The sequence below is a fragment of the Hydra vulgaris genome, chromosome 05 (genome assembly GCF_038396675.1).
Source record: "Hydra vulgaris chromosome 05, alternate assembly HydraT2T_AEP".
Taxonomy (NCBI): domain Eukaryota; kingdom Metazoa; phylum Cnidaria; class Hydrozoa; order Anthoathecata; family Hydridae; genus Hydra; species Hydra vulgaris.
In genome coordinates, this window is record NC_088924.1 from 26,113,517 (window position 1) to 26,139,571 (window position 26,055).

The window sequence follows — 26,055 nt, forward strand, 5'->3', positions numbered from 1 at the left end:
CACCTAAAATAATTTCAAGGAAATATCATTTTTCTTAAAACGGTATTAATAGCGTTATTAGCCTCATATGCGTTCAATACTGCCACCCACACTTTTTTTTACATTTCGTTATTCATAACGCAGATTACGCTAAAGAAACGAATAAAAAATGAATTATTCATATAATCATATTATTTGTTTAACTTTTTATTACAAATCTAATTGTTTAGTTTTGATGCAATCACTGCATGCCCCAGATACTTTGACCTTAGTTCCTTTACTAAAACTACAAGTTCTTTGTATCAATAACTAATTTTGAATCTTTTCTTGCATCAAAATAAAAACCTTCTGATATTTGAATAAATACTTTTTCCTTGTCTTAGTGTTGCATTTGTCGGTTTTAAGTACTCTGTTTTTATTAGGTTATCTTTAAATCTTATTATTATCAATCATTTTAGATTGGTCTCCTTTCAAAATTATGTTCATATCTTTAAGCATGAGCTGTGTACATGCTATAAATACAACATTTCTGCTTGAAATACCTACTCTATTGCAAGCTTATGATAAAAATAGTAATGATGAACTCATTTGTTAAGCTTTTTCTGTTCCGTTTTTGCTTGCGGTTTTCGGCTGTTTCTAAATAATCAGCACCAGAGTCTGAGTCAGTAAGTCCAAATAAAAGTGTCAACAGAGTCAGAATATGGAGAATGAAAACTTGAATTCTGAAAGCCGCTTAATGATATTGCTTGAGCTTCAATGCTTGTTATAGTACAATAGGTGTCAATAGTACAATACGAATATGGTTAGACAGTAAGGGATTTTTTACTCTGTTTTCTTTACGTTCCCAGATGACGCGTGTCCACTGAGTTAGAAGTAGTTTAACTATCAAGATCATTTATATACTTAAGCCTCATAAATCTATGATCGCAGAGAAAATCATGTTCTCTCTATGGTACTTTTTTTTACTTTTCTTTACTCACAGATGCATTTACAAAAATTAAGGCACTTGCATGCAACGTCAAATAAAGTATTTTCTGCATATGAAATGTGTATTTGACTTCAATTTTTCTGTATGTTTTTTTTTGTTAACGGAATTTAAAATATTTCTGTACTTTTGATCGTAACCAAAAATGTTTTCACAATGCGTTTATGCGTTTATAACATAATAATAGTGTATGTTATAATGTAATAAAATAATGTGGTAAATAATACTGATGTTAATTGTTTTCTGCTGTTTATCCGAATATTTAGTAAATAAATGATCTGACCTGAAGTTGTGGCAGTTCTGGTGGTAATTGTAATAAGTGACGTAATTGGTGACATAAAACTAATAAAGTTACAATTATAGTTCCAGTTTTAAATACTTTAATGCAATGTTAATAATCACTACTGTAACCATTGGTCACAGAATCTTATTATTATTAACATTAGTTTTATTCCATTATCATAAGAGTGACAACAATTGAAAGCATTAATAACATAATCAAAATTAATTTATTTCAAATTAAAACTGGAACCTGCTATTTATTCTCGAAAGAAATAATGTTTTTTTTGTAAAAACCCAGCCCTGAAATACATTAAAATATTTTTTAAAAATTCCAAACATTTCTAACTGAAATCTGTTACAATTTTAGCTTATGCATAGAATTGGTTATTTTTGTTTCGTAAAAATGGCCGAAAACGTTTTATTTCTTTAACTAAAAGCAACCCCTGGCACCAGCTAAAGACAAAAAAATATATTTTCAAAATTTGGCACAACTACTATTTATATCATTATGTAACTTTTCTATAATTGAAATTTAAAAAAATATTTTTTGATACTTTAATACAAAATACTTAAAAGAGGTTTAATGGAAACTGTTACCTAAAATATACTTTCGAGTGAGAGTTTTCGTTAAATCTTGGTGCCACACATCGAATTTGGCAAAATTGGTTGATTTCTGCCGCAATCTTACGAAGTTAACGTGTCATGTTTATTTAAAGTTTTTCAATTGGAAAGAAAATTAAAACATTCGCTGGATTCATGTTTTTAGGATAAAAATGACGCTATTTGGTGAATACCATTCAAAAACCATTATTGAGTAATGGCGAGATGAAATTAGTACAGAAGATTGGTGGTTGGGTGGGTGGGTGGATCTTTACGATTTCGTATCATTATCATAAGTCGTTTTTTAAAGATTTTAACATAAATTTCAGGTCTCATGCTTACATTTGAGAAAACGGCTGTGTTTTGTAATCACACAAACAGATGGATTGCAAAACCATAACTAACTTGTACAATTATTTAGTTTTAAGCGAAACATCGGTTTTCCTTTTCGGAATGCATTAAATAGCTGCCATAAAGCTTCTTTTGAAGCTTTTTTTGTTTTAACACCTATTTTGGCTTTTGCTGAATTACTATTAGGATCTTCTAAAGAAATTCTGCTTCCTCCATCTTTTTTGACTTCTTAAATTAGCAACTTGGGGAACATCAGTTTTAATTAAATACCCTGTCCCAAGTTGAGTAATTTGCGTACGAGTGCATATGGAGGTAGGGATAACAAAAAACTGATGTGGCAGTTCACTTTCACTTGCCCAATAATAAAAGGTTAACGCCGCTCACGTTCATGACCTGTTTAGGTTTTAAATGTTAAACAGCGCAAAAAAAAGAAATGATCATGTTCGCGAGCGTGAATGGAAAAAAAGGACAAAAATAATTTTAAATAAGTTAATACTCATGTTAAATCTGGGGATGAGTGAGCGGGGGGGGGGGAGGAAGAGGGATAAGACCACTAAGAATATGTACGTATGGGAGGGGAAGCGTATTGGTGTCCAAATCTGGAGATTTTTGCGAACATAATATACTGATATCTTTATTTATTTTAGTTGTTTATAAAAATTTTTTTTCAATTGTAAGTATTGTTTGGGTGCAATGTCAATCATATTTTTGTAGCGTATTAATCTTAGTTTTAATATCGCATTAATATTGTTATACTAGCTATTACGACCCGTAAAATATGGGTCGTTTATTTCACATCTACATCTATTTCAATACTTATTTAACTATTTATAAAATAAAATTTCAACCATTCATTTACAATGCAAAAGGGGCTATGAAAATGGGCGCTTTTGCTTAATTTATGTTAAATCCGCCCCTTTATAGAAACTAATTTCAATTTTTTTAAATCTGGAAATACATATTTATCGCAAAAAAAAAAATATAGCAAAAAGACTTTTAACTATTAAAATTAAGTTTTTTCTAGCTACGGGCTATTTTTTTTTCTTTGCCTCCACAGCAATACCTTCTGGAGTAGCAGGACGGTCTTATTAATTTTTTTCTTTATTAAGTTTCAGACCATAATTTTTATTTCGGCCCACCCGCAGCTTATTAGGACTAATTAACTGAGCACATTAATAACATCTTGTTATTGTTATAACTGAGCACATTAATGACATCTTGATATTGCGCAACAAATTTCTCCAAGTGTTTTATTGTTTTTAGAAATTTTAAGCTTTCTTTAAATTCTCTTCCTTACGTTTGTTGCAATGTATAATATCTTTACATATATGTATGTAATATCTATAAAACTTTAAAAGCGTTTTATTTTGTATTTGAAAAAAAATTTAAAAAGTTTTATCGGTAGGATTCAAACCAAGGCGCTTGGCTACAGAAACTCTGCGAGCTAACCACTCGGCCACACAGGTGTGTTGTCTGAAGTAGATTTTAAAACTATTCAACAAACAAAAAACTTAATAAAACGAAAATAAATGTTATAGATCAAAATTAAAGAGATGTTGCCGCAAAGCAATTTTCAAGTGAATGTAAAACTGTAAAACTTGATATATGTTTTAACATTACATAGTTTATAGCTTGCATAAAGTTAGATATTTGCATACACATTCATTCACATTTTCTTATAAAAAAAAGTGCTGCAACTCCTATTAGCCATTACCTCGGTTGCAATGGCTGCCAAAAGTTCTGTGTTAAACATGCTCGAAAAAGGAATACTACTACTATTAAGTTCAGCATTAAGATATATATTAGTGCATTTTTTCAATCTTCTATTAATCATTTTGTCTTTATAACTGACTAAATTTTGTTTGAAAAAGAACTAATCTCTTTTCTAATGTACTTTATTTTTCCTATATGCAGAATAATGGACTTGTTTTCAAAATTATTTAATTATTGAAATTAAATTCCGCATTCAAATTTAAGTAATTAGTATATATGCAAAATATTCTCAGCATCGTTACATTTTAGTTTGACTTATGAAAAAAAAAAAGAAATTTTTTGGAATTATGCTCTCTGCTATGAAAAAAATACGTTCAAAATGTTTTAGAGTTGTTACTAGAAGATTTTTGTACAAAAAAAAAAAAAAAAAAAAAAAAAGAAAAGAGAAAAAAAAGTACGATTCAGAATGTTCACTTGGACCAAGTGTAAGAGTCGTCTCGCTTCGTATAATTTAAAAACTAAAATGGAACTAAAATTTTTTTTTAATACACGGGTGTATAGTCTCAGTTCCGTAAATTATAACAAAATCGTTTAATAAGATAATTATTTCGAACTTAAGTTAGTGATAAATTTGACTAGGAAAAATATTTAGCGTTAAAAAAGTTTTATATCAAGGATTTTATATTGAAGTAATATCTATGTCATATTCTGTTTCTCAAACTTTTTCTTAAATCTTCTTAAATTCTAGAAATGTTTACTTTTCTAAACAATTTTGTGATAATTTGCGGAACGGAACTGAGACTATAAATCCGTGTATCGAAAAATTCATGACTACTATGCACAGCATTCGGGATTTCGAACAAAAAACGCGGCGCTGCTGACCTAATGCTAGTTTATTTTTAGCGCTGCTAAAAATAAACTAGCATCAAATCAAAAAAAGTGTTTTTGGTTTTAAAGTACCATTTGTATTTTAAAATATTAAATGCTTGGCTGAATTAGATATTTTTTAATCCTCTATAAATAATTTACTATTATTTATAAGCTATTAATTTATTTTAAATCAATGATTTATATAAAGAATGTTAACGAATTTATTTAACATAATATCCACTGAATCCTACAATTGTAATAGTTGTTGAAAATTTGGGTCTGGATTTTTGAACATCCCTATTTTAACTCGTCTGATAAAACTAGCAACCAAACTGTTCTTGATGTTGATTGTTATTGTTATTGCAGATTGTTGGAGCACCCTAAAAGATTTTTAGGAAAACAATTGATCTTCAAGATCTTATGTTTTTCTCAATTTAAAATACAACCTAATGTTCGGTATCACAATTCATCCTGGAAAGTATAACTGATTGCGATGGCGAGCATCATGGATGGATCAAAAAATCAAAAAGAACCATCTTTATACGTATCTTGCGTAAGCAAAACAAATTAACTATTAAAACAAATAAAATCGATTTACAAGATAAAGCATTTCATAAATAATATATGCAACTAGAAAAGTTTTGCAAAATTCTCTAAACAAATTTTTATTATTCGTCATCTGAACTATCATCGGCAACATTGTGAACAAACATCGGAGAAGATGTGACGATACCTAAATCGTGCAGGGTTTTTAGTTCATTTCCTTGTAGTTCAAAAGACTTTCTCGGGAAGTTAGTAGATAAGACAAAATCAGATAAAGTGACATCATTTGCCAACACATAACTGTATAAAAACTGTAAGAAAAAAATTTAATTTTAAATATAATAATAAAGAAAAAAACAACTGCTTTTTATTTGTCGAATATACAGCAGGGATTGGATGCTAAGTACTTACTTCTTTACTTGCTAAGTAAAGAATTTTTTCGAATATACAGTAGGGATTGGATGCTAAGTACTTACTTCTTTACTTTACAGTAGGGATGGATGCATACTTGCTAAGTAAAGAATTTGTTTAGCTTAATAATAAAAAGCGTTATATATCCGATAATATATTCACATTCATACACTCCGACATTATAAAAAATTTTTATCACCAGAATGAGTGGAGGTAGTGTAAACATATGTAAAAAGTACAACTTGCAGACATTATTTTGCAGATTTCATTGAAAAATTTAAAAAATAATATTAATAGTTTAAAACGTTATGCGCCAATTAAAAGAAAATTAAAATTTTTAAATGACATTTATCTTTAACATTTAAGCAAAGTAACATAAAAAAAATTAACCAATCAAGTTAACCATTTGGATATCCAGTTTTAACTATAATTATTGAAAAACTTATTGGGAAAGCACTAAACCACGAAAGCATATTGCGCAATATTTGCATCTTTTCGAAAGCACAGCGCTTATATTTAATGAGGTTTACTAAACTTTTTACTATCAGAAATAATAAAACGATACAATTAATTATAATCAGTAAAATACCTGAAGAGTAGTTGTTTTTAAAAAGTATCTTTGCAGCTGCTGACCACTGGGTAACTTTACACGTATCATGATGGCGCCTTCATCACCTGGGGCTGGTTCAATGCAGTTCTTTAAGGCTTGACAACATTTTTCCCGGTTTTCTTTGATAGCCTTAACAACATGAATTTTTTTAATTTTAGGCAAAACATTTTACAAAATAAATTGAAAGTTGTAACATTGATAATTTATTTAAAATAATTTATAACACTTTTAAAAGACCTCGTAATTATGCTACTATCAATTATGAAACTAAATTTATTGCAGTATTTCATATCAAATATGAAAACATAATTCCGCTTAATATTTTTGTTTTTAAAAAACACTACATGGTTGCAACTTTAATAAAGTTTTTTCTTTCCATATTTTATTATATTTTTATGGAATATGTTAGCAACATTGAGTATACATGAACATTATTGTTATAAAAATTTCTTTATGTATTGGTCTTTTATGGTTCGGCTTTCGAAGTAATTAAAACCAGAGTTGGAAAATAAAATCCTTTAATGTAGTATTTATCTTTTAGTATAAAAAGAACATCCATATAAAATCTCTACATTATTTCCTTATATTTCTGAATAATACAACCAGCAATTGCCATAAAGATAAAAAATTAATTCTTCAAAAATATACTAAACTCTACAAGCTACTCCTGCTCCAAGCTACAAGATCCTCTTGCTCCAAGCTACAAGCTTTATTTGCTTAAACTGAAATGATTTAAGTTGCATTGACTTCAATTTAAACGAAAATCATTTTTTAATTTAAAAAAAAAAAAATCTTTCAAAAAGAGTTGAAAAATGAAACTTTAATTTGTAATACTTAATCTAAATTTACATAAAACAAAAAAACATTTAAGGTTTTTTTAATATTCGCAAACAGTGAAAAACTGTTTAGTTTTGTGTTTTACATACATTAAAATCAGTGTTTACAATTGACTAAAAAATTAACTAATTAATCAAAAACTACTTTAAAGTACTTATTTTTAATAGTTTTTATAGCATATTATATTAAAAAAAAAAGAATTAACTTTTAACTTTTTTAATTAACAAAAATGATTAACTTTTTTATAACTTCGATATAAGTTAGAAAAAACCATTTTTGAATTTTTACATTTTTGTAGTATTTCTAAAGTATTAAAGTATAATTTTCTAAAGTATTAAAGTATAATTTTCTAAAGTATTAAAGTATAATTTTCTAAAGTATTAAAGTATAATTTTCTAAAGTATTAAAGTATAATTTTCTAAAGTATTATTTCTAAAGTATAATTTCTAAAGTATAATTTAAATTGTTCAAAATTTTAAATGTTCTTATAAAAACATTTTTCTTTGTGTCTTTTTTACCTTTCTTTTATACTTTTGTATTGATATGCATATTTTTCTATTAAAATGTGTATTTTTCTATTAAAATGTGAACTTTTATATTAAAGTGTGTATGTTTATATTAAAACGTGTATTTTTGTACTGAAATGTGTATTTTTGTATTAGAATGTGTATTTTTACATTAAAATGTTTATTTTGTATTAAAATGTTTATTTTTGTATTAAAATGTTTAATTTTGTATTGAAGTGTGTACTTTAATGTAGTAGTGGTGTAGTGGCAGTGCGCTTGCTTTGCAAGCAAGAAGTTCCGAGTTTGATATCCACCATGTCTTTGGCAGTAACATGCTCAACTTGTTTCTCCGTGCAGTAGCCTTGTTCATCCAGGTTTGTGATTCGGATTTAAAGAGTTAAGAGAGGGTTTTAACCACATTATATACATATATGTATATACATTAAACCTTTCATACTGAAATATGTACTTTTGTAATGAAATGTATTTTATACTGAGAAAATATTTAAATGTTTTAGAATTGAGATAAATAGTTGATAGTTGAGTAAAAGATAGTTACTATTAGGTTGAGTATTAGATATAGTAGTTTCAACCTTTATGTTTTACTCTCGACACTTCACTTTTAACACCTCTAACCACTTTTACCCTTGTACATTAGTTTTACTCTCAAAACCTTCTTACTTCTACCTCTTTTTACTTCTACCTCTTCTTACTTCTACCTCTTCTTACTTCTACCTCTTCTTACTTTTACCTCTAAATCCCATTCTCAGATTCATCCTTCAATCTGTTCAAATCTGTGTTCATTTAACGATATAGATGTAACTTTAACTTTTTAACACTATTTAATTTTAATGAAACAACAAGCTTAGTGCTTTAATAAGAACTGTTGTCTTCATGGATAAAAAATAAATAAATTAAAGAACAATTAAAAGAAAAAAAGTTTGAAGAAAACAGAAGTAAAACTAGAAGATTAAAATTACTATTACAAATTTAAAAAAATTTTCAAGACTAAAATAACAATTTTAATTTAAGAATAAAATGTTACTTGAATTTTTTTTTCCTTTTTCATCCTTTTTTGTTGTTGCTCATATTCTATTTTCTTTTCTGCATCCAACAACTTTTGCCTTTCTTCTGCTTTTTTTTTATCTTTAGCCAAAGAGTCTTGGTAGGCTGCATCTTGCTCATTGCGAATATTTTGAGACATGCTAAGTTCATTCCTATAAACATAAAAAACATTTTATGTTGTGAATATTTTGAGACATGCTAAGTTCATTCCTATAAACATCAAAAACATTTTATGTTGCGAATATTGAGATATGCTACATTCATTCCTATAAAGATAAAAAACATTATATGTTGCAAATATTTTGAGACATGCTACGTTCATTCCTATGAACATCAAAAACATTTTATGTTGCAAAATCTAATAAAATGGAAAAAATAAAAGAATTAAACAGTATTGACATTTAATAACAAAAATTATTCTCCAATTATATAATAAATTATCAAATTTTTTTATTAAAACTAAATAATTCTGATAAATATATAATAATAAAAATTTTAATTTCAATTAAATGAAACTATGAATTCAAATTTAAAATTATTATTATTATTTATTTCCCATCAGACCAATAAGGTTTTTGCAACTACATATCGACTAAATATATATATATATATATATATATATATATATATATATATATATATATATATATATATATATATATATACACATATATATATATATATACATATATATATATATATATAATATATATATATACATATATACACACATATATATATATATATATATACAGGGATTAAATTAGCTGCCGGACATTGGATATTGTCTGGCACTTGTCTGGTAAAAAACATTACCCGGTCATTTTGACCTAACTATATTTTTTGTATACTAAGTGTATTTTTAATTTAATAAAGTTGAATGATTAATAGACTATTATACAACGTAGGGCATATTTCTGTGTTTTATTTGAAAAAGATGACAACTTATTCAACATGCAATTATATAACTTGTAATAAAAAACTAAATATCTCATTTAAAATCAACTCAGGGCTAATAAATATTTAGGGTAAAAATTCTGTGCCTGCTTTTAAGTTATTCAAGTAATTACAAATGCAAAGAAAATAAGAAATAAATATATATACAATAATTTTCAATAGTTTAAATAAATTCTATTTATTGTAAAAAGTCATAAAAATTTGTTTGTTAAAAATATACCCTACGTTGTAAACAATTAAAATAACTGTTCTTCAACTATTAGTTATTCATTTAAAGTTTAACGATAAAAAAAAAATGTTTCAAATTGTTGCTCTCACTCGAAAAAAAGTTTTCAAAATTATTTTTACATAGAGTATATACAATGTAGTTTATAAATTTTAATTTTTGAATTTTTAAGAAAAACACATAAACATATATTTGAAGATGTACACACTATAATGGCCTGTTAATAAAGCATGTCATGTTTTATGTTACCACAGAGAAAGTGGAGACAAAGTTATCCTGAATGTATTTTATTTTATGAGCAACACTTTTTTTGAACAGGGGGTTTACATTAGGACTTTCATTAAATTTTTATTTTTATACAAACCTTCCCTTGCATATAGTTAATTTCTCGAAAATAAAATTTTATTGTAGCGCTACACTTTGAATACTTTTTAGTTTACTTGGATTGAAATTTAAAACTTGATTTGAATTTGAAATTTTATGAAAAGGTGAACTTTTTTTTTTTACTTTTTGTTATACTTATTTCTTATCAAATTAAATATTGTGTAACTTAAATTTTTGTTTTATAAAATTTAAAATGAAATTTATAAAAAGTTTATTGATAATTTGTTGTAATTAACTCAACATAGGCATTGATACAAAATAAACAATATGGAAGCAATTTTCACTTTTTGTTATGAAAGAAATACAAAGCATACATGCATGAAGTGCGCTGTTTATGTTTGAAATGTTTGTGCAATTCCTTGAAAAACTGACAACTTAAGTTATGATGAGGAACTTAAACAGACGGCCTTATGTCTAAAGTGTTCAAAAGTTAAGCCACCTAAAAAGAAAATTCAAAATACTTTTTCAAACAAGTTGCCTATATCAAATTCTATTCATCAAAAAAATGCTAATGAAGAAATTTGCAAGGTGTAACCTTGCAAATTTCTTCATTATTTTATATTTATCAGAATTATTTTCATATTATTTTATATTTATCAGAATAATTTTATATTTATTAGAATTATTTAGCATTATTAACTTTTGAATTATTAACTTTTGTAATTTATAACAAAACAATGGTTATCTATTTCTATTAGTTAAGCTTTTTGGGGTCAAGCATGAGCAAAACATATTTTAAATTGCTAGTGAGTTGTTTTCATTGATTACATTGCAAGAAGTCTGCAAAGTTATTTACATGATAGCCTTAGAATTGCTAAACTTTATTGTGCTTTTTTTGATGATTCAACAGACAGTGCTGTTCTTCAACAGTTTCAATAGAGAGTGCTGCTCTTCAACAGTTTTAACAAACAGTGCTGTTCTTCAACAGTTTCAACAGACAGTGTTATTCTTCAATAGTTTCAACAAACAGTGCTGTTCTTGAAAATGTAGAAGTTTATGAACTTTACATTTATTATCAGCCAGTTCAGATTCAGTTGAAGTCAGGACTTTTTTTTAAAATATAAAACATTTAAGTTCTGGAAAAGCCCAAAGTGTTGTAAAAGTTTTAGAAGAATGCTTCATAAATTTGTTACCACCAAGTAAATGTGTTGGTTTTACTTCAGATGGAATTTCACTAAATAGAGGTGATTAAAGTAGTATTAACACCATTCTTTGCAAAAAAAATCCTGTGGCTTGTGTTTATTTGGTGTGTTACACAAAATTTATAATTAGCAAACGCAGATGCTTTAAAAAAATGCAGAATTCAATCTTGTAAATGAAATTCTAATATCAAGTTATTGTTTGTACCAAAAAGCACCAAAAAAGCTCAGGCAGCTTCATGAGTTATGTTTTTTTTAAAAAAATGAGATGGATAATGCTTGACGAAAGTTGCAAACCTTAATAGGCTTCTGGAACAAGATGAATTTCAAATAAAGTTAAAGCTTTGAAATCTTACCTTGATAAATTTTATTTTTGAAAGTTTTAAAATAAATACAAAATATATCTGCTTCTACAATCCAATATATTAATGTCAAGAAAAGTTGCTTTAACGTTAAACCAGCAGACATCAGTTGAAATACTAAACTGCGTTCAACAGAAATGGTTTATACCAAAACTCTTAGGTAATCAAATTGGAAAGAAGATCGAAATGAACACGAGTATTATTACTTCAATAAATCATGCTTCTTTTTTTAAATCTTTTTTTATTCCTGAAAAACTCTTAAAAATTCAACTTAATAATTCTGACTAGCTTCATTCACGCATATCCGTTTTAAATAACAATCAGGAAGAATTATTTTGAAAGAAAGTGAAATAAGTAAATATTCGAGTTGAGTTTTATTGGTCATGTCAGACAAACCAAACATTTCTCTGTCGAAAACAAATTTTTTTTTAAAACATATTCACTTCCAACAAGGCCGCAAGCAACCACTATTAGAGTTGGAAGTTACTGGAAGAGGTAAGATGAAGTTTATAAAGCAAGATAACGATTAACAGATGACTTAAAAGATAGCAAACTAAATAAATCAGGAGAACAAGATGAAGGGAGAAAATCCCAAACTGATGTTTGAGGAAGAAAACTAGAGAGAAATAAAAATTTTTGGAGCACTTAGGAACAGTCACAATAAAAGAATGAAACTTAAATAAATGACAAGTTTACAATTTAATGAAGTTTTAGGGTGTCTGGCAAGGGGCTGTCACCATGTTAAATGTCTGGCAATGGATGACATGATTTCTAAGACTATTTCGAAGAAATTTATAAGAAAATTACACTTTGTAATTTAATAAATTTTAGCCAGAACACCTTTAGTACTTGTTACTTGCCAAAGATCATGATCTAAAAAACATAGTTGACCATCATTCCTACTTGCTTTGAAAATGAATGCGATAATATTCATTAAAGTAGTTAGATAGATCATTTGATGATTAATTAAATGATGGTATTCATTTAGTTAATCATCAAGTAAGCTTTTCCTTTTTTAAATGTTTTTTAATTTAAAGGTTTCTGTTATTGTAAACAACAAAACATGACATTTTTAATATTTTTTTATTAGCAAAAAACATTTAGATAATAAGAAATACATAAAGAAATATAAAAATTTGGTACAAAAGTACCAAATTTGTACAAAAGAAATATAAAAATTTGGTCATCAAACAACTTTTCATTATTGAATTTAAAAATAATAATTTATCCAACCCAGGCAAATTTTTTGCAATAAAATATTTAAAACAGTGATTCTTTTTCAGAAACTCAAAAAAAATTTAAAATTTTTTAGCTTAACTTATATAACTTAATTCTTTTTTTCTTAAATTTATATTGTTGTTTTATAAAAGCCTTTACCAAGTCAATAAAAAACAAACCAAAAATTTTTGTTATATCTTTGTACAGTTGGACAAGCCGCCTCTAATCTGATCATTAAATCAGACATCACAAATCAGACATCAGTTTTGAATCAGACAAACCTGAGGCTGTATAAAACCAAACATTAGTTAAATGCAGGAATCATATAGAACTCAACTAGACTCTCAAGAAATTTAAATTTGTTATATATAGCAAGAGTTAATTAGAATTAATTATCTGCATAGCGACTTATATTTAAGGAAGGACAGTGGATCTTCTTTAGGAGAAACAAAACTTTGAATTCGATGGAAAGATCTGTGCCTCAAAAATTGTTTAAAATAAGGTGACCACCTTTATGGACAGTCCCTAATTAGACGCAAAATTTAAAAGCTCTTAACAAAAGCCACTAAACCAAAAAAATTAAAAGTAATTGCAGTCCAGTGCACTTAAAAATTTTAAGTATAGTATATTGGTGTTTGCAAAGAAACATTATATAAATTATTTTTTAAACTTTGTTGCGCTTAACCATCCCTATATAAACAATATATATATATATAAACAAATATGTTATTTGTTTATATATATTGTTTCTATTATATTCTATTCTTATATATATTGTTTCTAAAATTGTAAAAAATCCACTTATATAATTCAGGATGGTATGTAATATAAGTAAACTTTTCTAATAATTACAAGTTTTTTTTGCTCAAGCTGTTTTGTTTTGATTTATTGTATGTATGTTATTATATTTAAAAAAATTGACAAGATTGAAAAAACACAAAACATATTGTCTCATCCAAGTGGAAAATTTGAAACGTGAATTTTAGATTTGCCCATTTTTTGATAATTTCTGATTGCTAAAATTACATCATCTGCTTCTTAAATCATAAAAAATGATAGATGTCACTTTGTGGCAAAAAAAACTAGAAAAATAAACTAGAAATAAGATTTTATCTAAATTTTTTAGGAAAGATATATGGAATCATTTTTAGGAAAAATGGAATTAAATTTTTAGGAAAAGATATATGGAATATATTTTTATGGGATATATTCTAATAAAGACAAAAACACTTATTTATTACTATTGTAATAAATATTGTTTTTTATATATCTGTTAATTATATATCTGTAACATCTTTTTGTGCAATTGTATGCAACAATTAAATGAATCAAAAAATATAAGATAAATGCAAAAGGAAACTTGACGTATAAAAGTTTATTTTGCCACAAACTGACGTCAAATTTTTTTGACTTAACTATTAGATTAGCGTTTAATAGCTGAGGCTATTATTCTTTAGTTTTTAATTAAAATCATAAGAAAAAACTTTTAAAAAAATTAAAAAATCATTAAAAAAAACTTTTTTTTATGACTGTGTTTTAGTGGTCAAAGATCTTCTTAGTTCCATTTGTATAACGTTACGTACAAACACCTGTAAGTGTAAATGCCTTTACCATATGTTGAAATTGCAGGCATTATATGGAATAATTGCATATAATATATCTATAAAATGAGAAAACTTTAAAATTTTTATTTTAAATTTTGGAAATCTTTTTTACTATAAATATATAAGCAAGATTGAAAATACGCTAAGGTGAGGTCTTAAACCCTCCAAAACAACACTGATGACAGCACACTTAACCACTGAGCTATCAATGAAATGCATTTAGCAGAAAAACAAACCTAATTATAAGTCTCTTACAAGCTCTACGTATGCGGAAAAGATGTGGATGTTTAGTTTTTTGCTCTTAAAGTTTTTTTCAGAATAAATTATTTTACTAAAAAATATTTAAGTAAATAAGGAATAGGTATATAAATAATCGGTGTGGAATAGATATGCATAGAAATGGTAGGTTTGGAAAAGACCCGTATTTTATGGATCCGGAAAGCTAGGATTTATAAGGAAAAAATATAGAAAAGTTCGGTTTGGAATAGAATTACCAAGACCCGTATTTTTATGGGTCCGATCTCAGATAGTTTCGAATTAATTTTCTAGGGTAATAAAAAATTAAAAATGTAGATTTTAGTGAAAAGTATAATCAGTCATTTTGAAGAGTTAGTGTGCTTTTTTATTTTAGTTTGTTGCTCTCTTTTAAGATAACAAAACTAAAAAATAAGTAAAACTCCATTTTTCAAGTTTTAACTGCTGATTCTCAATGTTACGCATGTTTTGAAGAAACCTTTTATTTATTTATATTTATAGAATGTGTAAACAGCATTTTATTTATATAAAGAATCAAAAAGCACTCTAAACATTTGAATTGGGCAAGAGAACAGTAATTGAAAGTACTTTTTGGTGATGAATCTAAATTTATATTAGTTGGATCTGATGATATTAGATATGTTTGTTGACCAAAAGGTCATAAAAACAATCCTGAATACCAGCTATCAACAGTAAAGCACAGAGGTGGAAACATTATGGTCTGGGGTAAGTTCAATAGATTGTATAACTCCTATCTATTTGATTGATGGCAAAACGGACAAAAATATAATGATAAAGATAAAACAGACAAAGATATCATTAAAGATGTTTTGCTACTACATGTTAAAGACGAAATGCCTCAAGGAAGGATATTTCAGCAGAACAATGATCCAAAGCACACTTTAACTCTTATGAAAAACTTTTTCAAAACCAAAAAAAAATTGATCAATGGAATGACCATAGCAAAGTCCTGACCTTAACTATATTGAACATCTAGGGAAACACATTGATCAACAAATTTCAGATCAAAAACCATTAAGTAAACATGATTTATAAAAAATATTGAAACAAGAATGGTGAAAAAAGTATAAATACATATATATATATATATATATATATATATATATATATATATATATATATATATATATATATATATATATATATACACAAATATATATATATATATATATACAAATATATATATATATATACAAATATATATATATATATATATATATAATATATATATATATATATATATATATATATATATATATATATATATATATATATGTACCACACACACACACACACACACACACACACACACACACACACACACACACACACACACACACACACACACACACACACACATACACACACATACACACACGCACATAAAACTAAAAAAGTTAATACCTTTCGGCACGAGCCGCAATAAGTGAAGGTTCATTTTCATCAATAACTTGCACTAACTCAGCAATTATTTGATCAACATTCATAAAACCTATTAGGAAATTATTTTAAAAATAAATTTAGTAACTACGATATTAACATGATTGACTACACGATTTGGTTTGAGGTTCTTGAACATACAGCCGCATAACTTGGTTTATGATATTTTTACTAAGTAAAACTACTAAGTAAACCTCAAAACTTCATTTATAAACTAAACAAGTGAATTTAGAAGTACTTGTCATAAAATAAAGAAACTTTAGCATTGTTTCATATACTATATATATACACATATACATATACATATATATAGTAAAGTAAAATATTGAGGTAACAAAAAATAAATTTCAAACCAAAATAAATTAACTATAATAAAATCAAAACAAATATTTTATACAAACACCAAAGGCCTTCCATATAAAATTTTCAGCTGCATATAAAGTTTACAATTATATAAAAAATCTTTAATGTTGAACTTCCTATGAAAGTTTAAAAAGGAAGTAATTAAGATTTATATAAAAAAAAACTGTACATCCCTACTTGGTATTGAGAATGGTCAACAATGTTGGCCAGTCTCAATTCCGTTGACGATAAAGGTGTTTTCAAAAACTGATTTTTAGTCTAAAACAGTTAATTTCATAATCTCGTATAAACTATTCAATAAACTTTCAAAATTAATAGCTATAAAAAGTATTATTTTGTTCTGTTCTCTTTCCTGGGGTTTTCCTCTTACTGGTCCTTGTAGACGAACTTGAAAAATTCTATTATAATTGATATTTACTGGATAATTATGTTGAACTAAAAAGTGTTTGAATTGTTAAAGCTTGATTTCCATTTTTGTGGGGTTAAAAACAAAACAAATAATGTGCTTTGCTAAAGTAAAACGTATATTCTCCTGTGATGTTTAGGCTGATTGTTTTTATAGTTAAGATTATGGAAGGTTGTAGGTTCATAAAATCTGTTTTAACCATGATAAATGTAAAACATTTTATATTAATTGTTATATGAATCTTAATTATTTCATTTAAAGTTTCATAGGAAGTTCAACATTAAAGATTTTTAGATATTTGCAAATTTTATATACAGCTGAAGATTTTATGTAAAATACGATTATTTGTAAAATATTAAAATATTTGTTTTGATTTTATAATTATAGTTTTAATTGGAAATTAATAATACAATTATAATTGAATATAACTATAATTTTAATTTATAATTATAACTTTAATTAGAAACTTCAAAATGTATTCTGCACTCTATTGTGCAGAATACATTTTGAAGTTTTTAAAACAAATAAATAAATATATATATATATATATATATATATATATATATATATATATATATATATATATATATATATATATATATATATATATATATATATATGCAAAACATCTATGGTCTAGAAAGGCTGCTAGCTATTGTAAAAGAGTAATAAACATTAAAAACAACAGGTGTCTTGTACTTGATACTTTCCCGCAAAGATTTACCCTTAAAATGCTTACAGTTAAAAATATTGAAAACTCAGCAAGCACTTACTATTATACGAAGGCCATCAAGAAGAGGTGTTTCTTTTGGGGTGTGTGTTATAAGCATATTAACCTACTCAAAAAAATTAAAAAAAAAAAAAAAAACCATGCCCCCACCCCCCTATTACCCCTAGCCATATCTAAAGCTTAAAATGAACAAGTTAAAATTAAAGTTCTAGATATTATTAGTTCAGTGAAACAATATAATCAAATGTAATTTACAAAAAGTCTGATTTAAAGCTAACACTAGGTTACAGCTAACACTAGGTTACAGCTAATACTACTTTACAGCTAACACTAGGTTACAGCTGCCTGAGAGTGACAGGGTATACCAAAAAATAAATCAAACTGACAGTGTTGAAGATTTTAATTCTCAATAGCTACTAGCAACGGTGGTGGTGTGAAGTCATCTGCGGTCCAGACTATCATATCAGTGCAAGTCAAAGCATTGGCGTTAAGCTTGATGCTTGACTTATCAAAAACATGCACAGAAGAACTACACAAATTACTTCTGAAATTAATTATTTTGTCAAAATAGAAATGTTGCAGAGAATCATCATTGTCACAAACACCAGAACTGTTTAGAAGTAGGCAAAGTAGTCTTTGTTCTGCAACACAGGTTCCAATATTTTATATTCTTCTGCTCCAAGCTCATGACACTGCTTCATCAAGTAAAAAAAGTTCTTTGCATCATCAGCGCAAGAAAGATGACTCTTGATGTTGAACCGTGAAGCAGCATAAAATTATGATAAAGCACACAATTTTGTAGAGTGATGGAAAAGAGGCCTCTTGACATATACAATCTCAATTCTTTTTGCTTTTGTCAGCCACTTAGCAAGGCTTAAATTTCCTGGCATTGTGTTTTGTAAAGACATAATTTTGACATGTTTTGACAAAAGACATGTTTCGTAAAGACATAATTTTACTATCTGCACATCCTTACTGCACTACTAAGCATGCTCTAAGAAGATATTTATGATCTGTACTTAGATTGTTCTTAACCTCATCATTTACCTCAATCACTTTTTCTAGCATAGCTTTAAACTTTAAAATTGGTAAATCCTTGGGATCAAAGTCTAGTGCACTCATATTTGCACCACTACTAGGACCTTTTGTACATCCTCCACCAATAGCAGAAATGGATTTCTGAAATAGTAGCTCATTAGTATGCAATAGTCAAACAAGCCATTGCAGTGGTCATGCAAAGTCTTTCTCTAATTTTCCAAAAACATCATTCCTTTTGCCTGTATTGTTTACTGTGCCATTACAACCAACCGCTTATAGCATACTTTGTATTTGTATTTACAATTATTGATAATATCTCATTTGCAACATCAGCTGCTTTAGCTGTTTCTGGCATTACATGATCAATGTAGTTGTTGTTTGGAAATGATACAATAACATGTTTTTCTTTTATGCTCCTACGTACACCAGACTTTTCAACAAATGTTATGTCTTGCTTCCCATCAAATCCAATACAAATTAATTCTTGGCAGTAACTTAATCTTGGCAGCATGCTTAGAAATTTGTTTTTGCTGCAAAAGACCTCTCTAATGTCTAAGTTTTGCAGGATCTATTACAGTTTCTGCTGACAATAACTTCATATCTTTAACCACTGTATTCACTACAAGTATCTCTGTTACAACACCATCATCAGATTTACCACTGAAAATTCCACTGTCGAGAACTTCATCATCTGTGTTTAGTTACAGTTCTACAGCATCACCACCATCAACATCAGCATCATCACTCATGTCGCTGCAGATGCAATTCACTTTTGTCTCATATTTTATTTTCTGATTGCCCTCAAATTTCAAATGTTTGACTGCTCACTGTCATATTTTTCATGCACACTGTCATAGTTTTCATGCTTTAACTGTATGACTATTACAGTCATACAATCTGTAAGCATCACTGGAAGTAGTTGATTCTCAAGAAGTAGGAAGTTGGATAAAAATTAATTATCACTTTATTAACAATTTACAATATAAAACAGAACATGTTAAACGTATATATTCTCGTAATATATTATTAGCCTTACGATATATTAGGATTACTTTGGGTTGAGTTAAGGTTAGGTATTATAAATTTATGGTTACTTAGATTTATGTAATATCATTTCATGTACCACCAAACGTAATATAAACTAAACTTAATGAACACTTAAAAGAATATACCTTGGTAAAATGAATTTTTTTTAAGTTTACCTCCCCAAGGCCATGAAAGTCACTACAGACGAGGAGGCTACTTGTGGTTATAACCCTCTCTCAAGTCTATAACTCTGAAACACAAAATATGACAAATAAGGCCGCTGCGCAGAGAAACGAGTTGAGCGCTGTACTACTAGGGCTATGGTGGGGATTGAACTTTTACATTATTTTATCATTTTTAACTAAAAGTTGCAGGTACTTACTGACCTCAAAATTTAAAAACTCTTATAGTCCCTTACTGTTGGACCAATAGGACAACTTTTTATGCTATAGCCAAGAAAGAAAAAAAATTTATAACCTACCTCAATATATATATATATATATATATATATATATATATATATATATATATATATATATATATATATATATATATATATATATATATATATATTAGGGTGGTCCTTATTTTCGAAAGTTCATATTTTTTCAAAATTATTTGTAATTTTGTTCAGTTACACCAAAACATTAAAAATACAAAATTTCAGCTCAATTCGATAATATTAACACGTGCCGCATTGGCCTTAAAGTTTCATGCATCTGACTGTCTAACATGCTATGACGATGCTATGCGCAACTAACCACCAAGTGCATTCTGAATTCGCTACAAGCGCAACTACAAGTCTCTACAAGTCAATTTTGTTTTCACATATTACTTGTTCAATGCTACATTCATTTTAGTTTCGTACATGAAGTGCTTAAGAAAAGACGTGCTATATAAGTAATTGATAAAAGTGCTAAAATGTCCACTTTTCGGAAAAATAATTATCTAGTTGGAGTGATGAAAAATCAAATCTGCGGTAGTAAATTACCATGTAAACGAGATGTTTTGAGTGTACTTTTTTATATCATGAGAGTGGTAAATTTAAATCTTAATGACAGCAGTGTTTTAGTTATTGATGAAGTGGTCGTTTTTTGGAAAAAAGCAAGAATCCCAGTTCAAAACCGTTCAAACTGTATTTCGAAATTAAAATCTTTGTACAATAATGTCAGAAATTTAGAAAAATCTAAAAATAGAGATACTGAACGGCAGAGAGAAAAAGAAAATGATTTTAAAGAAGATTTAGACAACCTTTTCGATATTGCCACCTTAAATGCGTTAAATGAGATTAAAATCGCCGAAGATAGAGAATTTTTAATTAAGTAAAGGGAGAAAGGTAGAGTAGGTTGTATGTTGCGAGTAGATACCAAATTATTACGCAAGGAAAAGCCGAAAGAAGAACGCACAGCTGCAGAGTTGAAAAGAAAAGAAGATTTGTTGGAAAATTCTAGTTGTTCAATTGCATATTTTGAAAATGGAAGATAAAGAAAACGAAGATTCACAGAAAAAAGTGATAAATCAAGACAACAGTGAAGATGACACATATTTAATATTGGAATCTGAACAGGGTCCATCTTCAAAAAAGAGAGGACGAAAGACGTTAATGACACCTCGCCTGGCCGCTGCCTTGGACAAATGTAAAGTGAGTGACAGGGATGCAATGCATATTATTTCTGCCGTCCTAGAAGTTCTTAATATAGATATCACTGAGTTTGTTCTCAATAGATCGTCTATCAAAAGAAATATAGAGATTATGCAGAAAATAAAATATTCATCAATAAAATTGGTAGGAAATGATGCAAATTTTATTGAAGTGCATTGGGATTCCAAATTATTGCCATATATCACAAAAATGAGAAAATTGATCGGCTTCCTGTGATTGCAGTTGGTTTAGATTTTGAAGAATTATTAGGAGTACCTGGAATTGCATCATCAGGAGGATCAGAAGTTTGCTCTGCTGTGTTCCATATCACTGATGAATGGAATTTAACCGAAAAAATTCAAGCCTTCTGTTTTGATACTACAGCATCAAACACTGGACGTATAAAAGGAGCTGCAGTTCTGCTCCAACAAAGGTTAGGACGAGATATTTTGTGGCTTCCATGCCAACACCATATATTTGAGGTCGTTTTGGCTGGTGTATTCACGAGGACAAAAGCAATTGTAGCATCCGGCCCTGAAATTGCTCAATTCAAAGCACTGAAAGAAAACTGGAAGAATATTGATAAAATAAAATTTAATTATACCAGCGATGAAGCCGTTTATAATGCACTGAAAGATGTAGCGCCCGAAATTATTTATTTTGTGAAACAGAAACTTGCAGAAGAGCAACCACGTGATGACTACAAAGAGTTTTTGCAATTGACGCTCATTTTTTTGGGAGATAAAACAAATGTGAGTTTTAGGGCCCCCGGTGCATATCATTTAGCGAGATGAATGTCTAAAGCGATTTATTGTTTAAAACTTTTTTTATTTCGCGATCAAATGAAAATGAGAAAGGATAATTCAAAACTGAATGCAGAACTTTGCGTTTTCGTTGTATACTGTTATGTAGAGGCCTGGTTTTCAGCAACGAATACTACAGGAGCTCCCCTAAATGATATATATTTTTTGAGAAAATTGGTTAAATTTAAAAATATTAATGAAAACATTGCAACCATTGCAATAACAAAACTTTTAAACCATTTATGGTATCTAAGTGAAGAGTGTGCTGCCATGGCAATATTTGACGATAGAATTGAGAGAGTTGAAAAAATTAGAATGGCTCAAAAAATTATGGAATGTGCAAGTAAAAACATAGAGACTGTGAATGAAAAAAAAGAAGAAAATGAAGAGACAGAAGTCATTGAGAAAAAACTATCGTTGCAAATCCGAGATGTCCAAAATTTTGTTCAAAAAGATCTACCAACTGAATTATTGTCCGCCAATTCACTTCAGTTATTTAAACGATTCAGTATTTGTGTTGAATTTCTTCAGGACGATCTGCTGAATTGGGAAAACAGAGAGGATTATCGCACAGGAAAAAATATAATTTCAACCTTAAAATGTACAAATGATATTGCAGAAAGAGGAGTGAAGTTGATTGAGGATTACAATGAAAAAATGACGAAAAATGAGCATCAAAAACAATTTTTGATACAGGTATGTATAAACAAATTTAATTTTATGTTATTTTTTTCTTGAACGCATTCTATAGGCTAGGTTTAGAAAACACATTCAATATTATTTTTATTTTATTCAGGTTGTTCAGGAGTACCGGAGAGAGTTCCCAGTCGCCACAAAAAGAGGCTTACTTTAATCCAAAATATGTATCTGAAGTGGATGTATCATTTCAATAAATAAAAAATATAGCATTAGGATAAACTATATCTTTATTTTACGTTTTTATTTTAATTAATATGTTTTTATACTAAAATTAAAAAAAAAATGCGTAACTTTATGTTTACAGTCGAGCGTACATTGTCGTTCTTATAGGCAGTTGCCTTACATTGAATCTCACAACTTCAGCGTCGATGCGGCATGTGTTAATATTAACCGATTGAGCTGAAATTTGGTATATTTTCATGTCTTATATAAAGATACATTCTGGCAAATAATTTCAAAACAATTCGAAAAAAAAAATTTTTCCTTATAAATAAGGACCACCCTAATATATATATATATATATATATATATATATATATATATATATATATATATATATATATATATATATATATATAAATTAGTAAAATGCTTATCTAACTTTTGTTATATATATAAGCATATACTCCTAATTGAAAACCAATTGCTAAACTTTTTTTGTCAATAAATATATTGTATTTTAAATCATAACAAATACCTTAACCATATACTCCTATTTGTTAACCAATTGCTTAACTTTTTTTGTCAATAAATATATTGTAATTTAAATCATAATAAATACCTTCACATTTCCAAACAATTACCATTCGATAATCCTTAAGGCATACTAAGCCAAGAAATGGATAAGTTGTTTCTCTCACAGCACGAGATACTAAAATAAATGTTTTTTCCATTGCAGCATTTTAGGCACAGCAAAATTATCAAAACATAAAAAACTTGAAAATATAAAATACCTCTATGTCCTTCATTGCTGCTAACATCACAAGCCCAAAAAATCATACTTCCATTTACATACTCAACAAATCCATTATTTGATAGAACATTTCTATTTTAAAATTTTAAAAAGTATTGAAACTTCAATCAATAACTTTTTATAAAAAGTTTCAAATTTGAAACAAAGTAAAATAAAAAGATAGATTACCTACAAAACTCAGGAGTATCTTGATGGTCAGCAGCATGCAAGTAAATGAGAAGAAACTTTAATTCTTTTTTCGCATCATTTAATGCCTAATAATTGTATGGAAAAACATTACAACATAAGTAATTTTTCAATTGCGAATTTATTTAATGGGTTAGTACCTGCTGGTAGCTTCCTTGATAAAATGTAGGATGTTGCATGCCATACACACTTTCGAATTCTTTTTTGAAATTTAATACATCATCTATTGGCCTTTGTAAAGCTATAAATAGAGTATTCATCATGATAATGAGTATGAACAACAATGATTATTTAAAAAACTTTTATGCAATCCATATTTGACTCATTCTAAATTATAGCAAACTGTAAATTTAGAGTATTAACCAACAATCAGCTGATTCATCATTTTGAAAAAATCAAATGTAACACCTTACATACATAATACATACATTACATACATACATACATACATACATACATACATACATACATACATACATACATACATACATACAAACATACATACATACAAACATACATACATACATACATACATACATACATACATACAAACATACAAACATACAAACATACATAGATACATACATACATACATACATACATACATACATACATACATACATACATACATACATACATACATACATACATACATATTACAAATATATGTTTATGTTCTGCCTGAACCTCTGGCACAGTCCTTATTCACCTGTTACTATATGTATGTTTGTGTTCCATGTGTATGGCGTGGTGTTAGTACACCCAAAAATTACTATATGTATATTCTTGTTCTGTGATAACCTCTAGCACATGCCCCGTGCTCATGCCCCATATCCTTCTGCCTTTCTAGGTAAAGAACAGGAGAAATGAACTCAAAATCTTGTCTTGGGATCTTGGTTGAGTAAAGTCTAGATAGTGCCTTGATATAAATACTTATCTTAAGCAGATGTTAACTGCATCCAGCTATTACCTTCATTCCTTGATTTGAGTGTTGTCTCTGAACCAGGCCCCTTTAAGGCGAGCTTCCTCTTGTTCTCCTTTAGATGTTTGGTCCATGCTATAATCTCTCTAAATCTTTGTCACAAACTTCTTTTGCTAAATCATCATTTAATTGAACTATTTACTACTATAAAGCTGACAGGATTCTTTTTATGATTGTCTTCGTGATGGTCCTGATGGGTTGATAGTTTTTGTCTCTCCACCAATAAGCCTCCTACATAGTCTCCTGAATCCATGCAGACATGGAAGCTTTTATACTTTCTTATTGATTTCAAGTCTCATTCTACCCAATGGCTACCACATGGTTATCACTTTCTTGAGTAAAAATAACGCAGAACTATTTGCAAATAACTCTTTCTCCAATTCAACTCGAAAATCTAATGGCCACACTACTCCTATTATTCAAGAGGTTAATTCATTCTTAGATTATTTGTTGTTAAATTTATTTCTCTCTTAAACTCATCTACTGCTTGTGGTCCACAAAACATCCATGTCAAAGTCTTACAAAAGTGTTCTCCTTACAAAAGTGTTCTCCTTACAAAAGTGCTCTCCAGATATTTTTTTAACACTCTCTAAACTATTTACTAAGTGTTGAATCTCGTTTGCATATTGCTGATGACACAATTATAAACTCCTGTCTCACTTTTATGAAATCAGATTCAAGATATGCCAGTCGATCTTAAAGATGTATCAGCCAATCTTGAATCTGATCTCACTTCTAACAGCTTGGGGTTTGCAGTGACTTGTGAACTTTAACTCCAACTAAACTCAGATAATTTCAAACAATTACCACAATACCGTTAATATTTCTAAATTGATAAATGGAAACACA

General features: G+C 27.9%; 1 protein-coding gene across 1 annotated transcript in view; it reads right to left on the reverse strand.

The window, feature by feature from the left end:
• Nucleotides 1–5,317: 5,317 nt before the first annotated feature.
• The window catches only part of LOC136071924 (FAS-associated factor 2-like), a 59,177-nt gene continuing 38,439 nt past the window's right edge, over nt 5,318–26,055 (reverse strand). The window contains exons 7-14 of the mRNA XM_065797746.1: nt 24,365–24,465; nt 24,207–24,292; nt 24,019–24,110; nt 23,847–23,936; nt 16,323–16,410; nt 8,733–8,904; nt 6,324–6,473; nt 5,318–5,634 (exon numbers count right to left, since the gene is read on the reverse strand). Coding sequence (XP_065653818.1) covers nt 5,449–5,634; nt 6,324–6,473; nt 8,733–8,904; nt 16,323–16,410; nt 23,847–23,936; nt 24,019–24,110; nt 24,207–24,292; nt 24,365–24,465 — 965 coding nt within the window. The 3' untranslated portion in view covers nt 5,318–5,448. The remainder of the gene's footprint in view (nt 5,635–6,323; nt 6,474–8,732; nt 8,905–16,322; nt 16,411–23,846; nt 23,937–24,018; nt 24,111–24,206; nt 24,293–24,364; nt 24,466–26,055) is intronic.